Here is a 24,766-nt window from a genome sequence, read left to right as displayed (position 1 = left end):
CATATGACCTTGGAGAATGCTGCTGGGTTTTTTTTTTTTTTTTTTTTTTACAGCAATCTGCTTTCAATGGAAAAAAGAATTCTTTTTGTTTCAAATTAACAAGTGATGATTAGAAGCTTGTTATGTTCTAATTTTTAGATGCAAGACAGATGAACATCACGCACATACCCAACAAAAAGTCATCCTCCTGAGGGAGTTAACTTCCCGCTTAAGGAGCTCAACTTAAACCGTGAGAGTGGAAGCCAATTAAATGGTGTTCCTCTTGAAAAGAAAACCTTTTTTGTTGTTGTTTATTTGTATTTTGGTTTTTGTCTTTGTGCTGTTTCAACAGATTAAAACTGTGGCTCCAAATGCCACTGGAAAATGGACTTTATTGACTTATCCATTCTCTAAGAAGCATCTGTCCTCAATAGTGAAAAAACTTTGCCTTGTCAGTAACTTTCGGTTCTCGGTGGAAATTCTCATTAAGTGCTTTATGCTTTTCACAAGTCCTTTTATTCTTCTGTGTTTTTTTAAATACATTTTTTTTTCCCACTTAACCTAATACGTTCTTCTTTTAGCCTAGGATGGAATCCAGTGTTACATTTTTTTTTTAAGGGCACTTCGTGGTTAAAGTTCCCATTAAATATTTCATGTTAAAAGGTAGACTCTAAGTGAGAAGTTTGGTAAAAGATGGATTAGTGTAGATTTGCCTTGAAACTCCTAGCTTTTCAGAGTCCTTTGACTGGCAGGTCGCCAGGTGCATAGGCTGCTCTTGTCTGCTCCTTCATTGAAGGAAACTGTTTTTTTCCTTCTCACCCTCCTTCTGAAAGTACATGTAGTGTGGATAGAGGGCATGACTCATGAAGACTGTAAAATAATTCATCTTTCGAGACTTCTGTGTTGGAGATTGTTTTTTAAATTACGTGTTGAATGATATTAACCAGCATTTGGGAGAATATTTAGATATCTGTGCTAAAATGTCATTCTGTAGCTAGATTTATGTAAGACCTGTCCGTATTCATTTATATGTACACCTCTCTTGGGCTTCCCAAGTGGCCCAGTGGTACAGAACCCTTCTGCCAGGGCTGGAGACTCGGGTTTGGCCCCTGGATCAGGAAGATCCCCTGGAGGAGGGCATGGCAACCCACTCCAGTAGTCTTGCCTGGAGAGTCGCTTGGACCGAGGAGCCTGGCGGGCTACAGTCCATGGGGTCGCAATAGTCGGACACAACTGAGTGACTGAGCACGCACACACACATACCTCTCTTACCTTATGCTGTTCAGTCTCGATGTTAAAATGAATATTTTGAGGAGGAAACACCACAGTTTTCCTAAATATGTTGCTAAGCAGTGCAGCCATGCTGCTTTCTTTACTGTTCAGGGCGACATCCTATGCACCTGATCACATCCACATGTGAAGGTCCTCAAAGCACCTCATGTTCTCAGCATGTCAACATCACACTCATGACAACCTGTCTCCTCCTGGGTGAAACACGTTCTTCCTCCTTCAATCCCTGGTTCAGAGACCCACCATCCTCCCAGTCATCCAAGGCAGATCCTGCCTCCTGCTCCCAAACCCCCTCTAGCCATTCAGCAAGTTTGCCCCGTCAGTTCAGTTACTCAGTCGTGTCCGACTCTTTACGACCCCATGGACTGCAGCATGCCCAGCCTCCCTGTCCATCACCAACTCCTGGAGTTTACTCAAACCCATGTCCATTGAGTCAGTGATGCCATCCAGCCATCTCATCCTCTGTCGTCCCCTTCTCCTCCTGCCTTCAATCTTTTCCAGCATCAGGGTCTTTTCAAATGAGTCAATTCTTCGCATCAGGTGGCCAAAGTATTGGAGTTTCAGCTTCAGCATCAGTTCTTCCAATGAATATTCAGGACTGATTTCCTTTAGGATGGACTGGTTGGATCTCCTTGCAGTCCAAGGGACTCTCAAGAGTCTTCTTCAACACCACAGTTCCACTGTGTGTTCTTAGTCACTTAGTCATGTCAAACTCTTTGTGACCCCATAGACTGTAGTCCCCTCAGGCTCCTCTGTGCATGGGACTCTCCAGGCAAGAATACTGGAGTGAGCTGTCATACCCTCCTCCAGGGGATCTTCCCAACCCAGGATTTGAACTTGGGTCTCCTGCATTGCAGGCACATTCTATACCATCTGAGCCACCAGAGAATCCCAAGAATACTGGAGTGGGTAGCCTATCCCTTCTCCAGGAGATCTTCCTTATTCCCAGGGTTCCTCTTCTGTTTTGATGTTCCTGCCAAGATCCTGCCTGGCTCCTCTGACCCCGTCTTCCCCTAAGGCAAGAGGGAGCATTCTGAAATCCAGATCTGATCCTGTCACTGTTACATATCCTTTGGTCATTCCCCATGCCTTTCCCCAGTGGCTCAGTTGGCAAAGAATCCTGCAATGCAGGAGACCTAGATTTGATCCCTGGTCAGGAAGATCCCCTGGAGAAGGGAATGGCTACCCACTCTAGTATTCTTGCCTGGAGAATCCCTCGGACAGAGGAGCCTGGCGGGTTACAGTCCATGGAGTCCCAAAGAGTCGGACATGACTGAGCAACTAATACTTTCACTTTGATACCTTTCAGGATCAAATTCACATTCCTGCTCTTGGCTTGCAAACCCAGAAACCCTCAGTTCCTGGCCTTTATAGTCTCTCTTGGGTCGTTTCCCACCTGACCCTGCACACACCCCATATTATTCAGCTGCATCAAAGATAGAGCTCCCCGAAGGGCTCCGTGAGAGTGTCGTCACCTGTGCTTTCACAGATGCCCCTTTACCGGGAACGCCATCCCCCATCTTTACCTCGGCCTCTCCTGCCCATCTTTCCCCAGCCTGTGCTTTCCCATCTTTCCTGGGCCTGATGCCCAGGCGATGGTAACACTGGCTGGGCCTGGCATGAATAGAGGAAGAGGCTTGCTGGACATACCTGCCCAGCACCTCTCCTCTGCTGCCCAAAGGGCATTGTCTCAATCAGAGCTGCTTTCAGGAGCACTGTACCCCTGCCCCCACCATCGCTCCTTCAGCACTTCCCACACTGAGCTCTTGTCCTTTACTCGGTAAACAGTGAGCTGCATGGGGATGAGACCCATTTGTAATTTGTGGGATTTCTAGGGCCTCTCATGGTGCTTGATGGTCAGGGTGCATTCAGTAAATGTTTGCTGAACCAACCAGTAAACCCCTAAAGTAGTGAATGAAGACCCCATAAGAACAGCCCAGTCCGCTGAACTTAAAATGAAAGATGTGGCTTCTAGTACCAGCCCTATTGGACTTCCCCCAAGGCTCAGACAATAAAGAATCCGCCTGTGATTCAGGAGACAAGGGTTTGATCCCTAGGTCAGGAAGATCCCCTGGAGGAGGGCATGGCAACCCACTCCAGTGTTCTTGCCTGGAGAGTCCCATGGACAGAGGAGCCTGGTGGGCTATGGTCCATACGATCGCAAAGAGGTGGACATGTATGAAGCAACTGAACACGCATGCACGCACACGCCAGCCCTATTGTGTACTAACAGCTTAGCCTTGGACCTGTCAGTCAGCCTTTCTGTTTCTCAGTTATAAAATGGAGAAAATGATATGTGTGCACAGAAAGGAAATTAGATTAATTGCACATTTATGACTTGCAAAATGCTTGATAAATATTGTTGTCACCACTGTGAATTGTGTTAAGTTGATCTAGACCTTAATTATGCTCCCAAAAGGGATGGGGGGTAAAATGTGTACAAAGTGTAATTTTCCATTTGACATTAAAAAAAATTTTGGGTTTTACTTGGATAAGTTCAGCTTCACTGCAGTGTTGTTATACACTATGGAATTGAGTATTTCACATTCTTCTTTAAAGTGGGAAGAACTTGTTAATGGATGTTGGTCTCTTTGTAAGATATCAGGAGTATTTAAATAATCAATAAATTCTTGCTCCAACCTAAAAATTTAAGGATACTGTGCACAGCTGTTTAGGATGAAGCAATGAAGTTCTTTTAGGTAATGTATGTTTTATTTTTTTTATTTTTTTTATTTTATTTTATTTTATTTTATTTTTTTATTCTTCCAATTTTATTTTATTTTTAAACTTTACATAATTGTATTAGTTTTGCCAAATATCAAAATGAATCCGCCACAGGTATACATGTGTTCCCCAATGTATGTTTTAAGTTGTTATTTTTCCCTTGTGGAAGTACATCAGTTAGCTCTTCATAAAAAATTTTTAATAGCAGAGATTAAAGACCTATCTTTTAAGAATTGGGCATTCCCAAAGCTGTTTGCCCACATCCAAATGTTATATTCTACCTTGAATAAAGACCTTCACATCTAAAACTTTTTCCAAGCCATTAAGAGCAAACTACTCCAGCATACCTATATGATGGCACGGGTAACATGTGTGAACTGCCAGTCCGATAACAGCCACATGCACCAACCCCAGAAATGAATAGCAAAGACCAGTTGCTGACATAATCCTGGAATTTGCCACGGGGTATGCTTATTCTCACTCTCCTAATGTTTTTCATATTATGGCTACTAAGCAACGGAAGTGACCTTCTCCAAGCGGACTGCAAAGCTGAAGTCTCCATGACATGCAGTCTTGCCCTTCAGGGAATTTTCCACACTAGAGTGTCATAGACATAACATGCCTGCCCTTGACCTGGCAGAGACGATTCTAATACAAAGACTACGCTGGACTGTTGTGTTATTCGTTATCTGTTCCATTTCAGGGTAAATCTTCCACGTGCATCCCTGATGGCTGCCACTATAAGAAGCATATTTGCCAATGTGAAATAATTGTAGCTGCTCTTTATTCAGAACTCCTGGCTGCCTGATGTTTTGTAGGGAAACTATTACTAATTTCTACAACAGCCTTCATTGTTCCCTGTTTTGTGTCTATTTTACAGATGAGAAAAAAAAAATATCACGCAGAGATATTAACTGACTTGCCCCAAACCACACGCTAATAGGCAGCAGCACTGGCATTAGGACCCCCAGCTCTCTGGTTCCAATCTCCTCTCTTCCCAGTGCACCTACTGTTGGAGGAGTAACATGTGGTTAAGTGAATTCCACCCTCCCCAGGTCACACTGATGAGCAGCCAACAGGTGCACTCAATCTCTCAATGCAAGATAAACCCAATAAAAGGCACGAATCCCATTAAAAGCAGCTGTAGGAATTTGAGTAACTAATTGGTTATTCTCTGTCTTAAAGACGGCTAATGTTAGCATGGAATTTCCATTTGAATAATTTTTCAATTAATCATGAACTGGGACTCCCATTTCTAAAGCCACCTTTTGACAGATGCTTTCAACGCTTGCCCCACACAACTCCCGTTACCTCTTTTTTTCTCCAGTGTAAAAATAATCATCTTTTTTTCCATTTCTGGGCCCACTTTCTGCTTTTCCTAGCCCTGCTAATTATTATAATGATGATGACTATTCATGTGAATAATTCAGTGCATTTTCATCATTACACGTCCTTCGTTTCTTTATGCTTCTCCTATGGGCTCCTATTAGTGTTAATCGCTCAGTCATGTTTGACTCTTTGCAACCCCATGGACTGTAGCCTGCCAGGCTCCTCTGTCCATGGAATTCTCCAGGCAAAAACACTGGAGTGGGTAGCCATTCCCTTCTCTAGGGGATCTTCCTGACCAGAGATTGAATCTAGGTCTCCTGCATTGCAGGCAGATTCTTTACTGTCTGAGCCATCAGGGAAACCCATGAGCTCCTATAAATCAGCGCAAATACACGTTCCTGAAAGTATTTTTGGGCATCCTTTTGTCCAAATAAGAATCTATATGTTGTCTAATAAACTGTCTTATAACTTTAATATTTTTAATTTTTAAAAATTAATCTCATGATTTTATTATTTTTCTAAGCAGATCATTCTATATTTTAAGTTGAAGTATAGCTGATTTACAATATTTATATTAGTTTCAGGTCACAGCATAGTGATTCGTATTTTTACAGGTTATCCTCTTATTACATTAACAGTTATTACAAGATAATGGCTATATTCCCTGTGTCTACAGGGATTATATATATGCTGTATATTCCCTGTATTTTATATACAGTAGTTTGCACCTTTCCTTCCCCCACCCCAGGTTGCCCCTCTTTCCTCCCTGTCTCCACTGGTAACCACGAGTTCGTTTTCTGTATCTGTGAGCCTGCTTCTGTCTTGCTGTACACGTTTGCTTGTTTTATTTTTTAGATTCCATATATAAGTGATATCAGGCTTCCCTGATAGCTCAGTTGGTAAAGAATCTGCCGGTAATGCAGGAGATCCCGGTTCGATTCCTGGGTTGGGAATATCTGCTTGAGAAGGGATAGGCACCCACTCTAGTATTCTTGGGCTTCCCTTGTGGCTCAGCTGGAAAAGAATCCACCTGCAATGCGGGAGACCTGGGTTCGATCCCTGGGTTGGGAAGATCCCCTGAGAAGGGAATGGCTATCCACTCTAGTATTCTGGCCTAGAGAATTCCATGGACTATATAGGCCATGGAACTGCAAAGAGTCAGACACGACTGAACGACTTTCACTTCACTTTGTAAGTGATACCATTCAGTATTTGTCTTTCTCTATTAGAGGGTTTTTATAAACCTCCTAAAGTAGACTGAAAATCAGCTAGATAATATATCCAGTTACTTAGAGTATGAAACATAAGAGAAATACCCTATGGACGGACTCCTGTTCTCCTCTTGTGCTGAGGGCTGTGTAATTAATTGCTGCCCCAGAGCCCAAGGAACAATGGCTCACTTCTTCCTGCGTGTTTGTAATGTCCCCTGTCCAGCTCCCATTGTGGGTGGCCTGGGAAGGATGGATTCTCTTCTTGTGTTCAGTAGATGCCTTCAGCTTCCCTGGCTTGGGACCCACATGCAAACCGTATGTGTAGCAAAGCGTGGCTCACTCCTGCTGGCTTTAACTGGGGTGTGTCTAACAGGACAGACCGCTGACATAGAGAAGGATGCAGAGAGCAGTGCTATGGCACGTTTGTAGTTTCAGGAGCCTTCACAGCTCTGCTATTTTTGTAAGTGTTCTGCCCTCAGGTCCAAGACCGGTCCCTTCTGTTTCCCTGTCTAGAAGTGTGGAGAAAGTGACTAGAATCACCACAAGGGAGGGGAGAGGCCACCTGCCTGCAGGAACTTGGGGATCTTGCAAGGAATTACGATTTTCCTGCTGTTAGTACCTAAAGAAGGAGCAAGTTTTTGTCCTTTCATGATGACAATATGTAGTTTGTTTTCTCTTGATTATGAGAGGCAAGCTGTTTATTTAGTCCTTTGATTCAAAGCAATGACTTCAGTCTTCTTCACTGTGCTCACTCATCGCCTATTTCTGGCTGTCTAGAGATTTAATACTTAAGTCACTTTTGGGTATGTATGATATATCTTATCACCAAATGCTGAAGTGTGACTAAGTGGATCTGATTGGTCCTGGAAAGGTAACTTTTGTTTCTCTTCTCTTTTTTTGCACAGCTTTCTGCCTTTCCCTCTCTCTCTTTTATTTTAAAATTAGTTTACACAACTGATTGTTGAAACATATTTCTCTCTAAAAGTCATCAGAAAGTATGTGAAAGGGTAGAAATATAATAGCAGAGGATTGCTTCTAGTCCAAAAATAATATTGAATTCATTGTCCTTTTCTCTAAATCAGTCACTTTTAATGATTAAAACAAATATGTTTTCTCTTTTATTTTTGAGGTGTCTTATTTACTTATAACACAGGACTTCCCTGGTAGCTCAGCTGGTAAAGAATCTGCCTGCAATGCAGGAGACACCAGTTCAATTCCTGGGTCAGGAAGATCTGCTGGAGAAGGGATAGGCTACCCACTCTAGTATTCTTGGGCTTCCCTAAGGGCTCAGCTGGTAAGGAATCCCCTGCAGTGAAGGAGTCCTCGGTTCAATCCCTGGGTTGGGAAGGTCCCCTGGAGAAGGGAACTCATTTATAGAACATTGTGAACAGCAGCTGCTGAGCATTTAAATATATTTAAATCATGCGAGCATGCCAGTCTTCTGTGTTTAAATTTCCATAAAATGGCTGTGCAGAAACTTTTCTGTATATTAAGCTCACTCTTCTTTCTGATGATCATCAAGCACTTGGATTTTTTCTTTTTAATCTAAGATCCTAAGAGTGCTCTCTTTACAGTTTCTTTGCTTCATGTTTAACTACTACATTTTTACTATCTTGTGAGAGAAACACCCCCTTGGAGACTGAACTTCTTCAGGCTGTGGTGTGGAGCCTGTATGTCTAATTTGGGTCAGCATTGGCGGGTGGTGGTCCCAGCACAGGAAGAACCCATGTCCTCTGCAGGAAGAAGGAACCCAGCAGATACTGGCTGAGGGTTGTTTCCAGTTTTCACCCTGCCCCTGGATGTCTGGGGGGCTTCGAGGTGACAACCCTTAGTACTTGGATCCTTTTCAGCCCTTTGAGTCAGAGTCTCTGCCATTTCTGCTCTTGTTCAGAAGCAAAGCCATCAGCAGGCTGAGACAGGAGCCCCTCCGACCTCCTTCACAGCTCAGCTCAGCATCCTGACCACTGAGCTCTATTTTAGTGATTTTGGTCCCGGGGGTGACCACATTGTTTGCATGGTGGTTCTGTTCCCTTTGTCCCCGTTCCTCTTTAGAGATCATATAGCTCCAGTTACCTCTCGGGGCTGCTGTAAAAATAACAGATTAAAAATAACCAAAAACTGTTTGTAAACCTCATCACCGTGTGTAATAAAACCAAGGTCTGTTCTTTTTGAAGCAGGCCTGAACAAAATATTCTACTAAGGGCAACAGAAACTAAGTTTACTTTACTTTATAAAGGCTTTTTATCCTACCCTAGAAAGAAAAAATCTGCATTACATTGAATAATTACTTTTTGATGACCCCCATCTGGATTACTATTTGTCACTCTATTTTCCCAAAGGAAAATTTAGAAAAATATAAGACTCTCGAAAATAAAAGGCCCTACCATCACAGCAATATAGAAGTGGGTCTACATGTTTATTTTCAAAATAGAAAACACAGATCTTGTAACAGTCTGTCATTACCATAGCTGTTCCAGTTAGAAGAAAAAGGGTGATTTGATTATTTTGAAGAATTGTGCCATGTTTTACAGTGGAAATGGTGGGTTCCTTTATTCTTAAGTTGCATTTGTAATGACTCCTCCTAAATTATACATCACTCCATAGCAAAAAATATAACACCTGGGGGAAATAACACAAGTCAAGTTTTATATATTGTTTAGTCGCTAAGTTGTGTCCAACTCCTTTGCAACCCCATCTGTCCATGGGCTTTCCCAGGCAAGAATACCAGAGTGGGTTGCCATTTCCTTCTCCAGGGCATCTTCCTGATCCAGGAATTGAACCTGCATCTCCTACCTTGGCAGGTGGATTCTTTACTGCTGAGCCACCAAGGAAGCCCAAAGTTTTATTACTCCTCCTATTAATAAAAAGGCAGGTTTTTTGTTTTTTTGTGTTTTTTTTTTAGTGGTGTTAAGCAAAAATAGACAAAAGCATTTTGAACCTGGAGTCACCCATTTCTGAACGGATTTTCCTAATACAGGTGTTATATCTGCTACTGATACAAAGATAGAGTCGGGAACTTGGAGCATTAATTGCAGCCTTGGCTGTCCCTACTAAGGCCTAGGGCGCTTGGCAACAATGAGGAGCCTGGAATGGCCCCCTCGGTTGGTGATGGGTGGCTGACAGCATCAGCGTCACTTCACTTGGGAAACTGTAGCATCATAGCCCTTCCTACCAGAGAAGGCGATGGCACCCCACTCCAGGACTCTTGCCTGGAAAATCCCATGGACAGAGGAGCCTGGTGGGCTGCCGTCTATGGGGTCTCACAGAGTTGGACACGACTGAAGCGACTTAGCAGCGGCAGCAGCAGCAGCAGCCGTTCCTACAGGCCAGGTTCTGTTTTAAGAGCTGGGCGCTGGCCACCACGTTGAATCCTCACTGCAAGCCCAGGAGGGACAGTTACTGTTTCCCCATTTTTGGGTGAGGCCTTCAGATGCAGTTCACGTAAGTGACTCACGCAAGTCCTGTTCCTAGAGAGCCCACACCTACTTTCCTGTGATCTTAAGACACATCCTACGACTTAGAGAAATTACTGTACAAAATCATGGGCTTGACCTATAAAATGTTTCTGATTTCTCCCCAAACTGATCAACTTGTTAGAGGTAAGCAACTTATCCCCTTCTTTTTTAAAGAAAATTTTTATATCCTACCTTTGGGTGACAGCAGTGGAATAGGACCTATATACGCCATTGTGTGTGTGCTCAGTCATGTCCAACTCTTTGTGACCCCATGGACTGTAACCCACCAGGGTCCTCTGTCCATGGGATTCTCCAGGCAAGAATAACAGAGAGGGTTGCCGATTCTTACTCTAGATCTTCCTAATCCCAGGAACCAACCCACATCTCTTGCATCTCTTGCATTGGCAGGCAAATTCTTTACCATTATGCCACCTAAGAAGCCCCTATGCCATTTCACAAATAGATTCCTGGTGATTATGTGGTCTTCTCTTGGTCCAAGGGGGTCATCAGAAGACTTCTAGACTAGGGGAATGCTTGGACCTACAGCCGCACCCACGGCCAGCAAAATCTTCTACCTCATCTTTATGCCTCCTGCCTTCCACACCACCAACAAAAACCTTCCCAATTTTCATTTCAAAGTCCTTCCCCACCCTAGTTTAGACTTTAAATGACTGTCCCTGAAATTAAAGGCAGAAAATCACAGAACCTTTTAAGTGTAGAAATGTGTGAACATAGAACCCTGACATGCCAAGTATAGTTTTAACATTTCAAGTGTATTAGCAACATCCAAATGTACTTGAAATGTAGGAGAAGGACTGGTAGTACAGTTCCTCTATGTCTGAAATATGCTTCTTTTCTATTAATAAATACAGCAGATGAACTGTGAGTAGAGAAACTGTCATTTGCTCCTCTTCTGAAAGAGCCAAGAAGTTGGCAAACATCCTCTCTCTTATTGTGTCATTTCTGGTGTTAATGCATTCAGACAGGTTTAACAGCAAGATCGCCTAGTCTGAAGTGTCATTTCTGGAGATGGTATTAAGGAATTTGAAAAGCATGGCCATAATGTGAGCCAAGTCAAGGATACACTACAGTTCATATATCAAAGCAGAAGTACTTTTTGATGATTTTTCAGAGATACTGACGAGCTTAAAAATACATAGATGGAGCCAGATTTTCCAGCCACTTTCTAGATTATAACAAATACACATTTTTCCATTTAAAAGGCCTTTTTTTTTTTTTTTTCCGCTAAAGGAAGTTGTATTAGTACTTTCTAACCTAACACTATTCAGCTATATATTTACTAAACATCAACCGCCTAGAACTGCGGTGTGGCAGCCACACCCATGGCTGTTTTGCATTGTTGGAAAACTTGGTGGATGAATGTCAATGTCATCACCTTGGGACAAAACTAAAGTTTAGCCAAGAATCAGAGTAAGTCTACCCTGTTTTTAGAACTAGTAGCCCAACTTGCATGTAAAAGAGAGCACTTTTATAAACAATTAATGCTCCTTGTAACACACAGGCACACACACAAGTTATTCGTGTATAATTAGGAAGTCGTTTTCTGAGATTTTGGCTGAAAACTTCACTTTCATGAATGAAACATTTGGGTGACATCTCCAGTATTCCCCTTGAGAAAATAAAGTAACAAAATCCATTAGACACTTAAAGTCAGTGGATATTCTTTAATGTGGCTCCAGTGTTCTCTGTCTTGGCATGTTACCGTACTTTGGCACAAAATAGCATCAGAAGAGCCATTTTGTCTTTGAAGATGATAGATTCTGCACACTTAATCCATTAATCTAGGCTGATGGGCTTTGCCCAGAGTTAAAATATTCCGTCTTACATAATGGTTTTCATATCAAATCTCTGAACAATACTAATTTTTCTGGTGACTACATTCAACCTCTCTGAGAGGTTAATTTTTTACAAGGATTTATGTATCAGTAGTTCTTGGTATATATGCTTAAGCTTTCTTGTAAGTAGTTTCAGAAAATATGAAATCACACGGTCCTCATAACAACCTTGAATCTAATGTGATTAGCCCCACTTTCTAGGTAAGAAAGTCAGAGCACAGAGAGGTCAATCTGATGGCAGACTGTCACACAGAGAATCAGTGGTGGAGCAGAGATCCAACTCCAGCCTCTGGCTCTAGGGTCTGGGCTTTACCCACTGGCCCACACTGCCTCTGTACTTCACACCAGACCACCCTCAGAGTTAGCAATGACGTGCTAAGAATAGAAATGAGAATACTTAACATTTCCAGACCCCCTTTCTGGTTACTTACCAACAGTTTCCTCCCCAGAGACTACATTCTGATCTTCAAAGTGAAATTTCAGACTGAAGGTTTTCAACTTTGGGAAGGTGAAGCCCTTGAGATCACAGAGGAGCGATCTTGGTAATGGGACCACGCAGAGTAATTTAGGATTGAGGACATTTAATATCTTTAGTGGGAAAGATGGAAAGTGGAGCTGAGACATTCTAATTGGGTGGTACTGTGCATATTTGAAATGTTACTTTCAAGTTGCAAATCCCACTTCCTGTGCCTTTAGTCCTCTAGTCCAGACTGATGAGGTCAAAATAACTGTTTTACCAGAACAAAGGTTCAGCTCATAATTAACAAGGAGGCCCTCTGCATAGTCAGAAAAGTCACAGGAAGGCTCTGTAGCCCCCTAACTGATAAGGACCCCACAACATTTACAGGTTTATCCACAGGCACGTGTGCTCCTGGAACAAGGAAGGTGTTCTGCTTTTGTTCATGCAACTATAACCTATCCTGAAAGCTTTCCCCTCTTCACTATTGGTCTAGTAGAGGGGTGTGGTTTCTAATGTTTTATTTTCTGGGAGGAGATAGAGAGCAGGCTGCATTGACAGAAAGGCAAGTGAAGGTGAGGACCATGTGGATGCAGGCCATCTGGGCACCGATAGCTGTAGTGTGGGGCCAGCCCACATGAGAGGTAACAGGAAGGAGAAGAATCCTCAGCCAAATGGTGGAAGTCATGGCTAGAGGAAACACTGGCTTAATTTTTGGAAAAGATTTTTCTCTAAACTCAAATAATTTTGGAAGCCACTCATTCTTTAAGGCCCCAGGATAAATAATGTAGCTAGTATATTGCAAAAGGGAAAAAAAAATACCACTTCCATCCATGAAGCTGAGGTGGGTTTCATTTTGTAATTTTCACGATTGCAAAGGGCTTCCCCTGTGGCTCAGCTGGTAAAGAATCTGCCTGCAATGCGGGAGACCTGGGTTTGATCCCTGGGTTGGGAAGATCCCTTGGAGAAGGAAAGGCTACCCACTCCAGTATTCTGGCCTGGAGAATTCCATGGACTGTATAGTCTATGGGGTTGCAAAGAGTCGGACACGACTGAGCGACTTTTCACTTCACTTCACTTCACTATTCCAAAAGGCTCCATAATCCTTCCATGAGCAATAGCCTTGATAGTCACGGAGTTTTCATGGCAATCTTTTCCTGTCATGCTGAACTTTTAAAGTGCAATTCACTTTTGGTCTGTGACGCTGGAAAAAAAAGCAGCTGAATCATCAACAGATAAATGTTACAGGTTGTTGGATAGGTTTTTTTCCCTTCCTTTTTGGGCAGAATCACTCAGGATGATTTATCTTTACTCATTCAAAAGCTCTCACTACCCTTAAAGAGAGGATAACCACAAACATTTCCTCTAAAAGTGATGCAGTAACAGCTGTCTGGCAGTTACTTAGCAGTTATTCCCTCCTGGTGATGCAAGGGGGATCATAGAACAGAGGCCCCCGGGGCCAAAGGCTGGTCCAGTCCCTGGCCTGTGGAGGTGAAGGGCGGGGCAAGTGAGCAAAGCTTCTTCTGTATTTACAGCCACTCCCCATGGTTTGGCATTACCTGAGCTCTGCTTCCAGTCAGATCAGGAGTGGCATTAGAGTCTCCTAGGAACGCAAACCCTACTGTGAATTACACATGCGAGGGAGCTAGATGGTTGTTGTTGTTCAGTTCCTCAGTCATGTCTGATTCTTTGCAACCCCATGGACTGCAGCATGCCAAGCTTCCCTGTCCTTCACTGTCTCCTGGAGTTTGCTCAAACTCATGTCCATTGAGTCGGTAATGCTATCCAACCAGTGATGCTATCTGCTCCCTCTTCTCTTCCTGTCCTCAATCTTCACCAGCATCAGAGTCTTTTTCAATGAGTTGGCTCTTCGAAAATCAGGTGGCCAAAGTATTGGAGCTTCAGCTTCAGCATCAGTCCTTCCAGTGAATAGTCAGCATTGATTTTTTTTTAGAATTGACTGGTTTGATCTCTTGCAGCCCAAGGGACTCTCAAGAGTCTTCTCCAACATTGCAGTTCAAAAGCATCAATTCTTTGGCACTCAGCCTTCTTTATGGTCCAACTCTCACATCCATACATAACTACTGGAAAAACCATGGCTTTGACTAGACGGACCTTTGTCAGCAAAGTGATTGCATGTTCCTTATGAGAATCATCCTGAAACCATCCCCCTCACACACCAGTCCGTGGAAAAAATTGTTATCCATGAAACCATTCCCTGGAGCCAAAAGGTTGGGGACCACTGTTGCTAGGGAGTGTAACTCTAACTTAAAGTGCAAAGATGGGGCTTCCTGGTAGCTCAATGATAAAGAATCTTCCTGCCAGTGCAGGAAACATGGCAGGAGCTTCCACATGCCTTAGGGCAACTGAACCCCTTCACCACTCCCAAGGCCACGTGCCCTAGAGCCCGTGCTTTGCCACTAGAGAAGCCACCGCAGTGAGGAGCGGGAGCACTTCTACTGGAGAGTAGTCCCCCTTGTTGCAACTGGAGTAAACCCTATGCAGCAATGAAGACCCAGCCCAGCCAATAAATAAATGAATAAAATTATTCAAGTGCAAGGATGAGCTCAACAGAGCTTTAGGTTTCCTATTCCGTGATTTGGATCATTTTTTTTTAATATTACAGATTAAATAATAAGGAAGGAGATAAGCCTTTTTGAGGTCTTCCCTGTAGCTCAAATGGTAAAGAGTTTGCCTGCAATTCAGGAGACCTGGGTTTGAACCCTGGGTCACGAAGATCCTCTGGAGAAGGAAATGTCAACTCACTCCAGTAGTCTTGCCTAGAGAATCCCATGGACAGAGGAGACTGGTGGACTACAGTCCATGGGATGGCAACAAGTCAGACATGACTGAGCAACTAACGCTACACCAAGTGTTGTTTTTTTTTTTTGGCGGGGGGTATCTTTATGGTCTAAAATACTAGCAAAAAGTACAGAAAAGATGTTGCTGCCGCCGCTGCTGCTAAGTCACTTCAGTCGTGTCCGACGCTGTGTGACCCCATAAACGGCAGCCCACCAGGCTCCGCCGTCCCTGGGATTCTCCAGGCAAGAACACTGGAGTGGGTTGCCATTTCCTTCACCAATGCATGAAAGTGAAAAGTGAAAGTGAAGTCGCTCAGTTGTGTCTGACTCTTCACGACCCCATGGACTGTAGCCTACAAGGCTCCTCCCTCCAAGGGATTTTCCAGGCAAGAGTACGGGAGTGGGTTGCCATTTCCTTCTCCGGAAAAGATGTTGATAGGTTTTTAATAGGCTTTCTATGTAAACAATGCTTTTGACCTTGCCATAGTCTTTGAAGGTGGCTTTATCAACCAAGATCGCTTCAATGATGAAATGCTAGTAATTGTTAATGGTAGCCCCTTCTTATAACATTCAAGATTCTCAATATCCAAGTTTAAACTGAGTGGAGCTAGATTTTGAATTTTTTCAAGCTGTTTCTTTTTCATAGGTTCAAAAAGAAAAAACAAATGTTGCCACATCAGGGTAGGCCAGGTGATAGAGTATTATCTTATTTGTTAGCAAAAGGTAAGGAAAAGGTAGACGTTCAGTGGAAAAGCAAGTTCTAAAACATGTACAAAATGACTCTCTTTTTAAAAAAATGTATATAAACTTACTTTGGGAGGCCATTCATCCAAATATTAATTCGAGTTATCCCTAAACTGCGCTCGATTTTCTCTTTTCCACTTTTTCCTGTATTTTCTGCAGCAAACCTACATGACTTTCTTATTAGAGAGCAACAACAAATGCTACTTTTATTTTTTTTAAATGTTTATTTGTTAAGATTTTTTTTGATGGGAACCATTTTTTTTTAATTTTATTTTATTTTTAAACTTTACATAATTGTATTAGTTTTGCCACCATTTTTAAAGTCTTTATTGAATTTGTTACAATATTGCTTCTGTTTTATGTTTTGTTTTTCTTTTTTGGCCGGAGGCATGTGGGATCTTAGCTCACCTACCTGGGATCGAACCCACACCCTCTGCCTTGGAAAGCGAAGTCTTAACCATTGGACCTCTAGGGAAGTCCCGAAATTCTGTTTTTAAAAGTAAATAAATGTAGAGTTACAGTGGAATCAGTTAGCCAGGTGTGTGAACCCAGCCCAGACCTAGTGCCTAGGGAAGTAGGGACAGACAGAACAATGGGAATGGGGATCTGTCTATTATGAGATCCTGAAAATTTGGAGCAATCAGTATTTCGGAATCTTAGTGAGGCTTCATATCTGGCCAATTCCCCAAGAGTCTCAGTCTTTATGTCCGCTGCGCCAAGTATGTAAGTAACTCCAGAGATGATCCGGGTGGTGTGCCAGGGGCCCTCAGGACGCTGAGGTGAGAAGCACTGGGCCTGGGTATCCACCCCTGCTGTCTCCAGCAGCGGCCCCCAAACCGACCAAGGGTGAGAGGGTACAGATGTCAAGCATCTGGAGCTCTCTCTCCCCCTTCATTTAGGAAAACACACAATGGATGGATGACTCAGATCACTTAATTAGAGATACTCAGGTTCTTAGACATAATTTTATTTACCTTTCTGTGGTGTGAGTAGTCTTTGGGGAAACATTCCAAGACATTCCTAACTTTAGGACTTAACTGATTAAATTTGAAAACCATCTCAGCACAAAAGCTTTGGCCCTATTTTTGTCTCTTTTTATGACCAGAAATGTTACCTCAGGAATATATATTTCAGAGTTAATATTTCTGAACCATGTTTCTCAAACTTGAATGGACACTCTGCCCACAGGGCTTTGCGCTCACAGGACTCTGAGGTGCAGTAGGACTGAATTTCCTTTATAATTGTTTCTCTACTTAACTTTATAAGGAAACACATGTCCAAACTGAGGATAGCCCCATTTTAAGTTTCAACATGGTTTGGGTTTTACAGCATCCAAGATTTTCCTAACTACGCAAGCCTTTTTTTTTTTTTTTTTCTTTTTCATTCCTTTTCTTTTTTGGTCTTAAAACATGCTCTTTTGGCTGGTTCAGTAAGTTGTTCCTGCCAACCAGTTGCTTTTATGGTAATTGACAGCGTAGCTGATTTTTGGAACCTGAGGATCTAAAAAGGCATTTTAGCTCAGACGTGGGAGAGGCTGAGCCAAGCTACTTGCAGAGTAGGAGATAGGCTGAGCTGAATGTAGGACATGCATAGACCTCGGGTCTGTGCATGGTAATTAGCGTCAGGGAAACGCCTGCTCTGGCTCAGACTGCCCTCTTTTCAGCAGCGTTCAGAGCCCTTCCTTCTCCTGTCAGATCCTTCCTTGAGCTACTGGGTGCCACTCCTGGAGGAGAGCCAACGAGACCGCCCATCTGCTGCAGTGGCGTTGAGTTGGAAGTGGGGAGGGGGAGAAGTGTTCAGAAACCCACCCTTCCTTAAATCCTGATGATCAGCTGAAAAGACACAAAGCCATTGAACCAAATGACTGCCAGCCGGTTTATACTTCAAAGGAAAAGAGCATGTGAAAAAAAAAAAAAATCACATTTAACACAATTATTTCATAGAATGAGCAGGTCGTGCATTTTCTGAACTCCCCTCAGATAATCTGGGGCATTTCCCCAGATTTCATCTCAGCGCAAGGAATAGGGGGGAAAAAAGTCTCCCCAAACTGCCAGATCTTTATAGTCCTTCGCTTTCCTACAAAAGCACGAATGTTTCAGAGTAAAAGGGCCCCTGTTTGCTGTCTTCCCCTGGCTGCTTCCTCTGGGAACTGCGCCTCTGAGGGGGCGGGGGTGGGGGGTGTCTCTCAGATACATAATACCCAGTAGTAGGAAAAGCACACCCTTCTAACACCAGTGTATGTTCTGAACCAAAACCTGGTTCAGAGACCCCCCCACCCCCACCCCCAAAAGCAGTCACAGTCAGCTTTTCCTTCTCGGTTTGAAATCTTTGACATTGAAATTTGTTACATGCTGTTTTAACACTGGACTGATACAGAAGCAGACTGTTTCTTTTCATTCCTTTTTTTATGAAACCTTTTCTTCTGTGGTTGGGAAAGGAACCTGAACCCATACCTAATGACACTAAGTGCCCATCTGCCCTAGAAATAAAACACAGGAATCCTCTTTGTTGCAAGGACATTGTGAAAATTCCTGAAACTAATGAAGAACTCCCAAATGGGGATGGGGTCTCTGTGCTTACACTTTGAAGTGTATTTTCATAAGCACCAAACTGTAAAACACATAGGCCCCAAGAGTAAGCAGAGTTTTACAGTTTCACAGTTGGCTGTGGTCAAGGTGTTTGTTGGTGGAATGCTTCCAGCAAGCAGTCATGAAGTTAGGGAGTGCTTGCAGTGTCTAGCTGGCAAGGGGGCCAAGGAAGCTCTCCGTGGACCTTCACAGGGATGTCTGTGTCTTCCTTGCATGTGCAGTCGGCAGCCACCTGCTTCCTTCCTGTCCTCTGCTCTGTAACCACTCACTGTTCACAGTCCAGGTGGGGAATCTGATTCTGAACATTCGAGAGAGCTCCATCCCTGAGCCAGAACGTGAGTCACATGGTCTTCTCTAAATTAGGTTGTGTTATTTCCCTAACGTTGTTTAGGGAATCATGGACCTTACTCTGCTTTTGCCAAGACTTTCCACTGAATAAATATCTCCAACACCTATTGTTTCTCTTTGGCAACAGAATGGTTGCAATTTGTGGACAAAAGTGAGCAAAGGCTAACCCCCTTTTTTATTCTCTCTCTGTGTAAAATGTCCAATGTTGTTAGCTTTTCTTGTCCTAAACAAAGGTATTGACTTATTCTCTGTTGTCTCTGTCATCATTGAGCAAAGATTTGCAGATAATAGCACCAAACAAAGAAAGACTTAATAGACAGCAGAGACTTGCTGCCCACACGCAGAGTTTTTTTTGTTGTTGTTCAGTCGCTAAGTCATGTCCAACTCTTTGCGACCCCATGGACTGCAGCACGCCAGGCTTCCCTGTCCTTCACCATCTCCCGGAGCTTGCTTAAACTCATGTCCATTGAGTTGGTGATGTCATCCAACCATCTCATCCTCTGTGGGCTCCTTCTCCTCCTTTTCCAGTGAATCAGCTCTTCACATCAGGTGGCCAAAGTTACTAACACCAAATAAGTTAGACCCAAAGTGCCTAGAATCATACAAGGAACATAGGACATAGTAAGCTAGGATCATCACAGTTCTGTGAATTCAAAGTTGTCATTGTTTTTCTTCTATTTACATGAGTAATATTCTAATTCCAAAATTATCAAGCAGCAGAGGTGGAGCTAACCGTCCAAGCTGACCTTGCAGGGGCCAGAAGGTCCAGAAGGTGATCAACTGCTCACGGATCCACTTATTTTTCCAAAGATGCCTTAAAAGAAAACCAAAGGGACTAACATTTATTGTTCCATTTGGGGCCAGACACATGTAGCCTTGGGCTTCCCTGGTGGCTCAGACAGTAAGGAATCCACCAGGGTAATATCCCTGGGTTGGGAAAACCCCCTGGAGGAGGGCATGGCAACCCACTCCAGTATTCTTGCCTGGAGAATCCCATGGACAGAGGAGCTTAGCGGCTACAGCCCATGGGGTCACAAAGAGGCAGACAGGACTTAGGGATTAAGCACAGCACAGCAGCACACGTAGTCTCATTTATTTATTTATTAAATTCATTTAACGACTTTGTCATTTATTCACTAAGTGCTTTTGTTTCGCTTGATGTCTTCCTTTTTTTTTTTTTTGGTGCGGGGGTGAGGTGGGCCTTGAGTAAAAGGTTGTGCAAAGAGCTCACGGCGACCATTATTGTCTCAGGTCTTCACTGCACGGCCTGACTCAGGATGTGTGAACACACTTCACTGACTCTTTTCTGAAGGCATCAAAGTTTAGCTACTATGTCGAAGTGGCCATATTGCTGTTTTCTCTTCCCTCTCGTCCCTGGAAGTGCCGCCATGGCTGGACTATATTATTATCATGTTCATGCTCTTCCCCCCAGGTCTCTCCTGGTTCCACAACCCTCTGGGAGCCCAGGGCTGGACATTGGGGTGCATGGCCTAACTAGCCTTGAGAATTGCAGAGAAAAAAAAATGGCCTTCAGAAATACTGGGTTAGGAGAGAAGAAGAAAAGGAGAGGACTGGGAGCAGGAGAAAGCTTTCCAGAAACCATCGAGTTCAGAGACAGCTGTGAGCAAATGCCATGTTTCTTGTGCTTCTCATGTGTGGCACAGCGCCTCCTGCAGCTTCTTGGTGGTAGTGGTGGTTGTTGATGGCAGTGACTTAACTACTGTATTTTGGGGTCTCTAAGGAGATCAGTCCTGGGTGTTCTTTGGAAAGAATGATGCTAAAGCTGAAACTCCAGTACTTTGGCCACCTCATGCAAAGAGCTGACTCATTGGAAAAGACTCTGATGGTGGGAGGGATTGGGGGCAGGAGGAAAAGGGGATGACAGGATGAGATGGCTGGTTGGCATCACCGACTCGATGGACGTGAGTTTGAGTGAACTCCGGGAGTTGGTGATGGACAGGGAGGCCTGGTGTGCTTCGATTCACGGGTCGCAAAGAGTCGGACATGACTGAGTGACTGAACTGAACTGAACTGAAGGCTGATGGGGAGTCCCAACCCCATTCTTTGTTCTTCCCCCACTTCTTTACCCTCTGGAATCTTTCCCTCCAGCATGTCTGTTTTTGTGTTCCCAATATCTCGTTCTTTTGGCCAAAGGAGTTCCCCTAGAGAGGCTTAATCCAGACCAGAAACCCATTTCATCCTCCTTCGTAATAATGTGGTTTTGATAGACATGCGTGTTCTGAGTGAAGGAGCCAATCTAAACCAAAGGTGAAAATGCATGAGCAGAGGCCACACCCTACGCTTCATTCCCTGCAATGAAGGGTGCAGGGCTTATGTGGACCTTACACACCAGAGCTGCTTGTTCTGATACACCAGGAATTCCAGGTTGCTGTCAGCACTGGGTCATGTTCATCTGCTGACTTGCCAGAGGGGACTATTTGCCAGTCTTTTTCCTGAGATGAGGTTTGATTTCCAGGAAACCATAGACTGTTGAGCTACAGGCACTCCAAAGATCATCCAGGAGCCCCTATTTTATAGTTCAGGCTCTCCTGGTGGCTTAGTGGTAAAAAATCCTCCTGCCAGTGCAGGAGAAGAGAGTTTGATGCTTGATCCGGAAAGATCCCACATGCTGTGGAGCAGCTAAGCCTGTATGCTACAACTATTGTGCCTGCACTCTAGAGTCTGGGAGCTGCAACTCCTGAGCCTATGCACTGCAGCTACCGATGCCTGAGTGTGCTGGAGCCTGTGCTCTGCAACCAAAGAAGCCACGCCTATCAGAAGCCCGTGCACCGCAACTAGAGAGAACCCCCATTCACCCCAACTAGAGAAAAAGCCCAAGCAGCAACAAAGATCCAACACAGCCAGAAATAAGTAAATACTGGGTGTTTTTTTTTTTTTTTTTAAAAAGAAAACAAAAAAAGAAAAGTAATCCAATCTTTGCTTTTCTTTACAGACACTCTGGAAAATGGATCTAATAAGGGTGACAGGTGAGTGGTATGTTTTTATTTGCCATCCATGCTTTTCAGTGATGATCTTTTCTACGTACGCTGCTGTGAGTTTGATCATTTTCTTTCTGTTCTGCTTAAATCCAGTGCAGCTACTAGAAAGGGACCGAGCAAGGATGACACATACTGGAAGGAGATCAACGCAGCCATGGCCTTAACCAATCTCGCGCAGGGAAAGGACAAGCCGCAGGGGACCACCAGCTGCATCATCCAGAAGTCGTCCCACATTGCGGAAGTGAAGACGGTCAAAGTGCCCCTGGTTCCGCAGTTTTAAGAGTTTGTCACTTTTCAGATGGATGGCAGTTCTTCGCATCAGTGTTTTTTCATAAACCCTCATCCTAAGAGCTGGAGCAGGAGTGACAATGACTCCCTCTCAAACCTCTTCTTATTTTTAATCATCCTAAATGTATCATTTAGTTGCTTCTGTAAAAGACATATAAATTATAAAACTCCACTTTAATCAAAAATATTAACTTATTTTATGTTACTCCAAGTATGCGTAAAATGTCTGTGTTGCCGTTACAGTAAGTGCCTTGCTTCTTGAAAATAAGTTACAACGTGGGCACAGCAGAGCAGCAGTGCCTCAAAACGATAGCACCACAATGCTTACTAAACTGTGAGCTTTATTCTGGATGGACCTGCCACCGGTGCCAGGACTGGAACCAAAACTGCTGAACACCTTGAAATGTGTTCACTAGTTCCCATGTTAAAGCTTGGAAATCTCTTCAGCCCAGATGAAATGTTCCTTTTAAAAAAAAAAAATCTGCAATATTTAAAATTGTTCAATGTGCTTTGCAGAGTGACAGTGAGAATTTTATGCATGTATCCTGCCTGGATATCTGGTAGGTTACAAACTTCCAAAAGGAAAGGCTTGGGAATCACATAATGTATACATTCAAGGAAAATGGCAATGAATGCGATCAGAAAAATAAGTCTTTAAGCACTGCTGGAAGACACCATGATGCTCTTTAGAATTGATTTGGATTTTTTTCTCAAGTTTTGCCGAAGTTTTCAAAAACTTCGTTATCTCAGTAACTCGAAATTTTCCTGTGTAAAACTCAATTTATAATTTAGTTTTAAAACATAATCCCATTTGCATTAGAGTCAGTGTTTTTTGTGATGGAAACTGTTTTTCATACGGAATAGCTCTTTTTCACATGGAAAAACCTTTTATTTGGTTCATTTCAAATCACAATTGCTGATGGGCAACTTACACTGCATTGAGAACAAGGCAATAAAGGAAATGGATCTCTGTGGGTATACATATACACACAACATTGATTTTTAAATTTAAGACATATGGAAAACAAACATTGAACAGTCTCTGAATTTTGCCAAGTAGGACATTAAAATGAAATCATGCATTAAAATAAAGTACATTTTGTTTCTAAATTAGGCTATCATTGAGTGAGAATAATCAATATCAAGAAAGAAGATCTTTTTCAGTCAAACGTTAGTATTCTCATCAGCTTGGGGAGGCTTGAAGTTTGAATAAACAGAAGAGATGCCAAATATAACAGAGTATTTGTGCTCAGAGAAGTAAAAGAGCCTTGACTCTTATGTTGGGATGTTTTTTCTGGGTATGTAATCTATTTTATAATTTTTTTTAAAAACTGGAAAGCATTTTTGTGAGTGTGAATGACAGCCAGCAGTGCAGCCGCATGGTGATATTTTTCTTTATTTTGCAAAATACATTTAAAACCAAAGGCTGCTCTAGTTGATATATGGACAGTATCAGTCTTGATATAAATTGTAGGACACTTTTTCATGTAACATAACATTTGGGGGTTGGGTTTATTTAGTGTAATGAAAATAATTTGATATAAAAATATTTTGTATATATATATATTTTTACTTTGTTTTCTAAGTTGCTGTTTGCAGTAAGAGTAAGTGCAAAGCAAGATATGTAAGTTATGACTGTATGATCAGATGAAGTATGAGTTCTTTTGGTTTATAAGATCCTTAAATAGTTATAGATCCATGATAAAAACTTTGGAATCTTTATAAAACAAGTTTGCCAAAATGTGATCATGTCAGTGAAAACTAAGGACAAGTACTTCACTCTTTTTCATACTATTATAAGTTATTCTGGTATTAAATATTTTAATAAAATTGTTTTTGTTTTTACATATTTCAGTTAGATAAATGAATGCTGGTTGCTTTTTTATTTAAATTAGTCATAATTGATTTTTACCACCTTTTCAAAAAGAATCAGCAAATTTGTTCTATGTTATAAATTACAGATGACAAATCAATAAGGACAGCTCTTCACATGATTTTTTGTTTTTAAACACCAAAGCTTGGAGTCTGGTCTATAAATACATCAAGACAATTATATAATTAGCACATCCTAGGCAGTATCTCCAGTTGCAATTACTTTTACTTTTTTTTTTCTTATGCTGCTTTAATATTTTCTGGAAATTAAAGTCCTCCCCCCAATCCTTTAAAAAAAATTCTTCAACAATGCTGAGTCAGCAGCTGAGACCCTAACTCATAATTTATGTTGTAGAGAAATAGAATTACCTCTATTCTTTGTTTTGCCATATGTAATCATTTTAATAAAATTAATAACTGCCAGGAGTTCTTGACAGATTTAAAATAAAAGTTAATTTCTAGACCTCACAATGATCATAAGAATGTTGTTTTCCTTTGAGAGCTGACCAGGTGGAAAGAGAAGCAGAACAAAAGGGTCCATTATGTGCCATAATTCTCCTAAGGTTGGTCAGGGATGTGATGTGGGAGCTTCACATTTGGATCAGCGTTGAATTTCATCACCTGAGACCACCTGAGATCACCACCAACCCACCTTTTAAGAGCTGAGGAAAAGAATGTATGATGCTCACTGTTAAAATACAGAACTTTAAAATGAACGTTTTCATTAAATACCTTCCTCCAGTAGCTAATACAATACGCATTATTATTGCGAGCTGTGAGTTAGAGAGAACCTTGGCTTTGAGGCTACACAGATGTGTGCCTGCA

The 24,766-nt window shown here is 42.5% G+C and overlaps 1 protein-coding gene across 9 annotated transcripts in view; it reads left to right on the top strand.

The window, feature by feature from the left end:
* Positions 1–24,412, top strand: part of MKX (mohawk homeobox) — a 71,648-nt gene extending 47,236 nt beyond the window's left edge. For 6 of the 9 annotated variants that reach the window (XM_086333871.1, XM_086333870.1, XM_086333872.1 and 3 more), the window contains exons 6-7: positions 21,736–21,769; positions 21,875–24,412. In XM_086333871.1, the coding sequence (XP_086189997.1) occupies positions 21,736–21,769; positions 21,875–22,061 (221 nt within the window). In that variant the 3' untranslated portion in view covers positions 22,062–24,412. The remainder of the gene's footprint in view (positions 1–21,735; positions 21,770–21,874) is intronic. The other 3 variants (XM_086333877.1, XM_086333876.1, XM_086333878.1) reach the window with 1 other exon arrangement.
* Positions 24,413–24,766: the final 354 nt, after the last annotated feature.

This window comes from Bos grunniens, chromosome 13 (genome assembly GCF_055505025.1).
Source record: "Bos grunniens cultivar Pamir isolate PY7600 chromosome 13, Bosgru_T2T1.0, whole genome shotgun sequence".
In the NCBI taxonomy this organism is placed as follows: Eukaryota; Metazoa; Chordata; class Mammalia; order Artiodactyla; family Bovidae; genus Bos; species Bos grunniens.
Note: the sequence above shows the minus strand (reverse complement) of the source record. Positions and strands in the feature narration are given on the sequence as shown.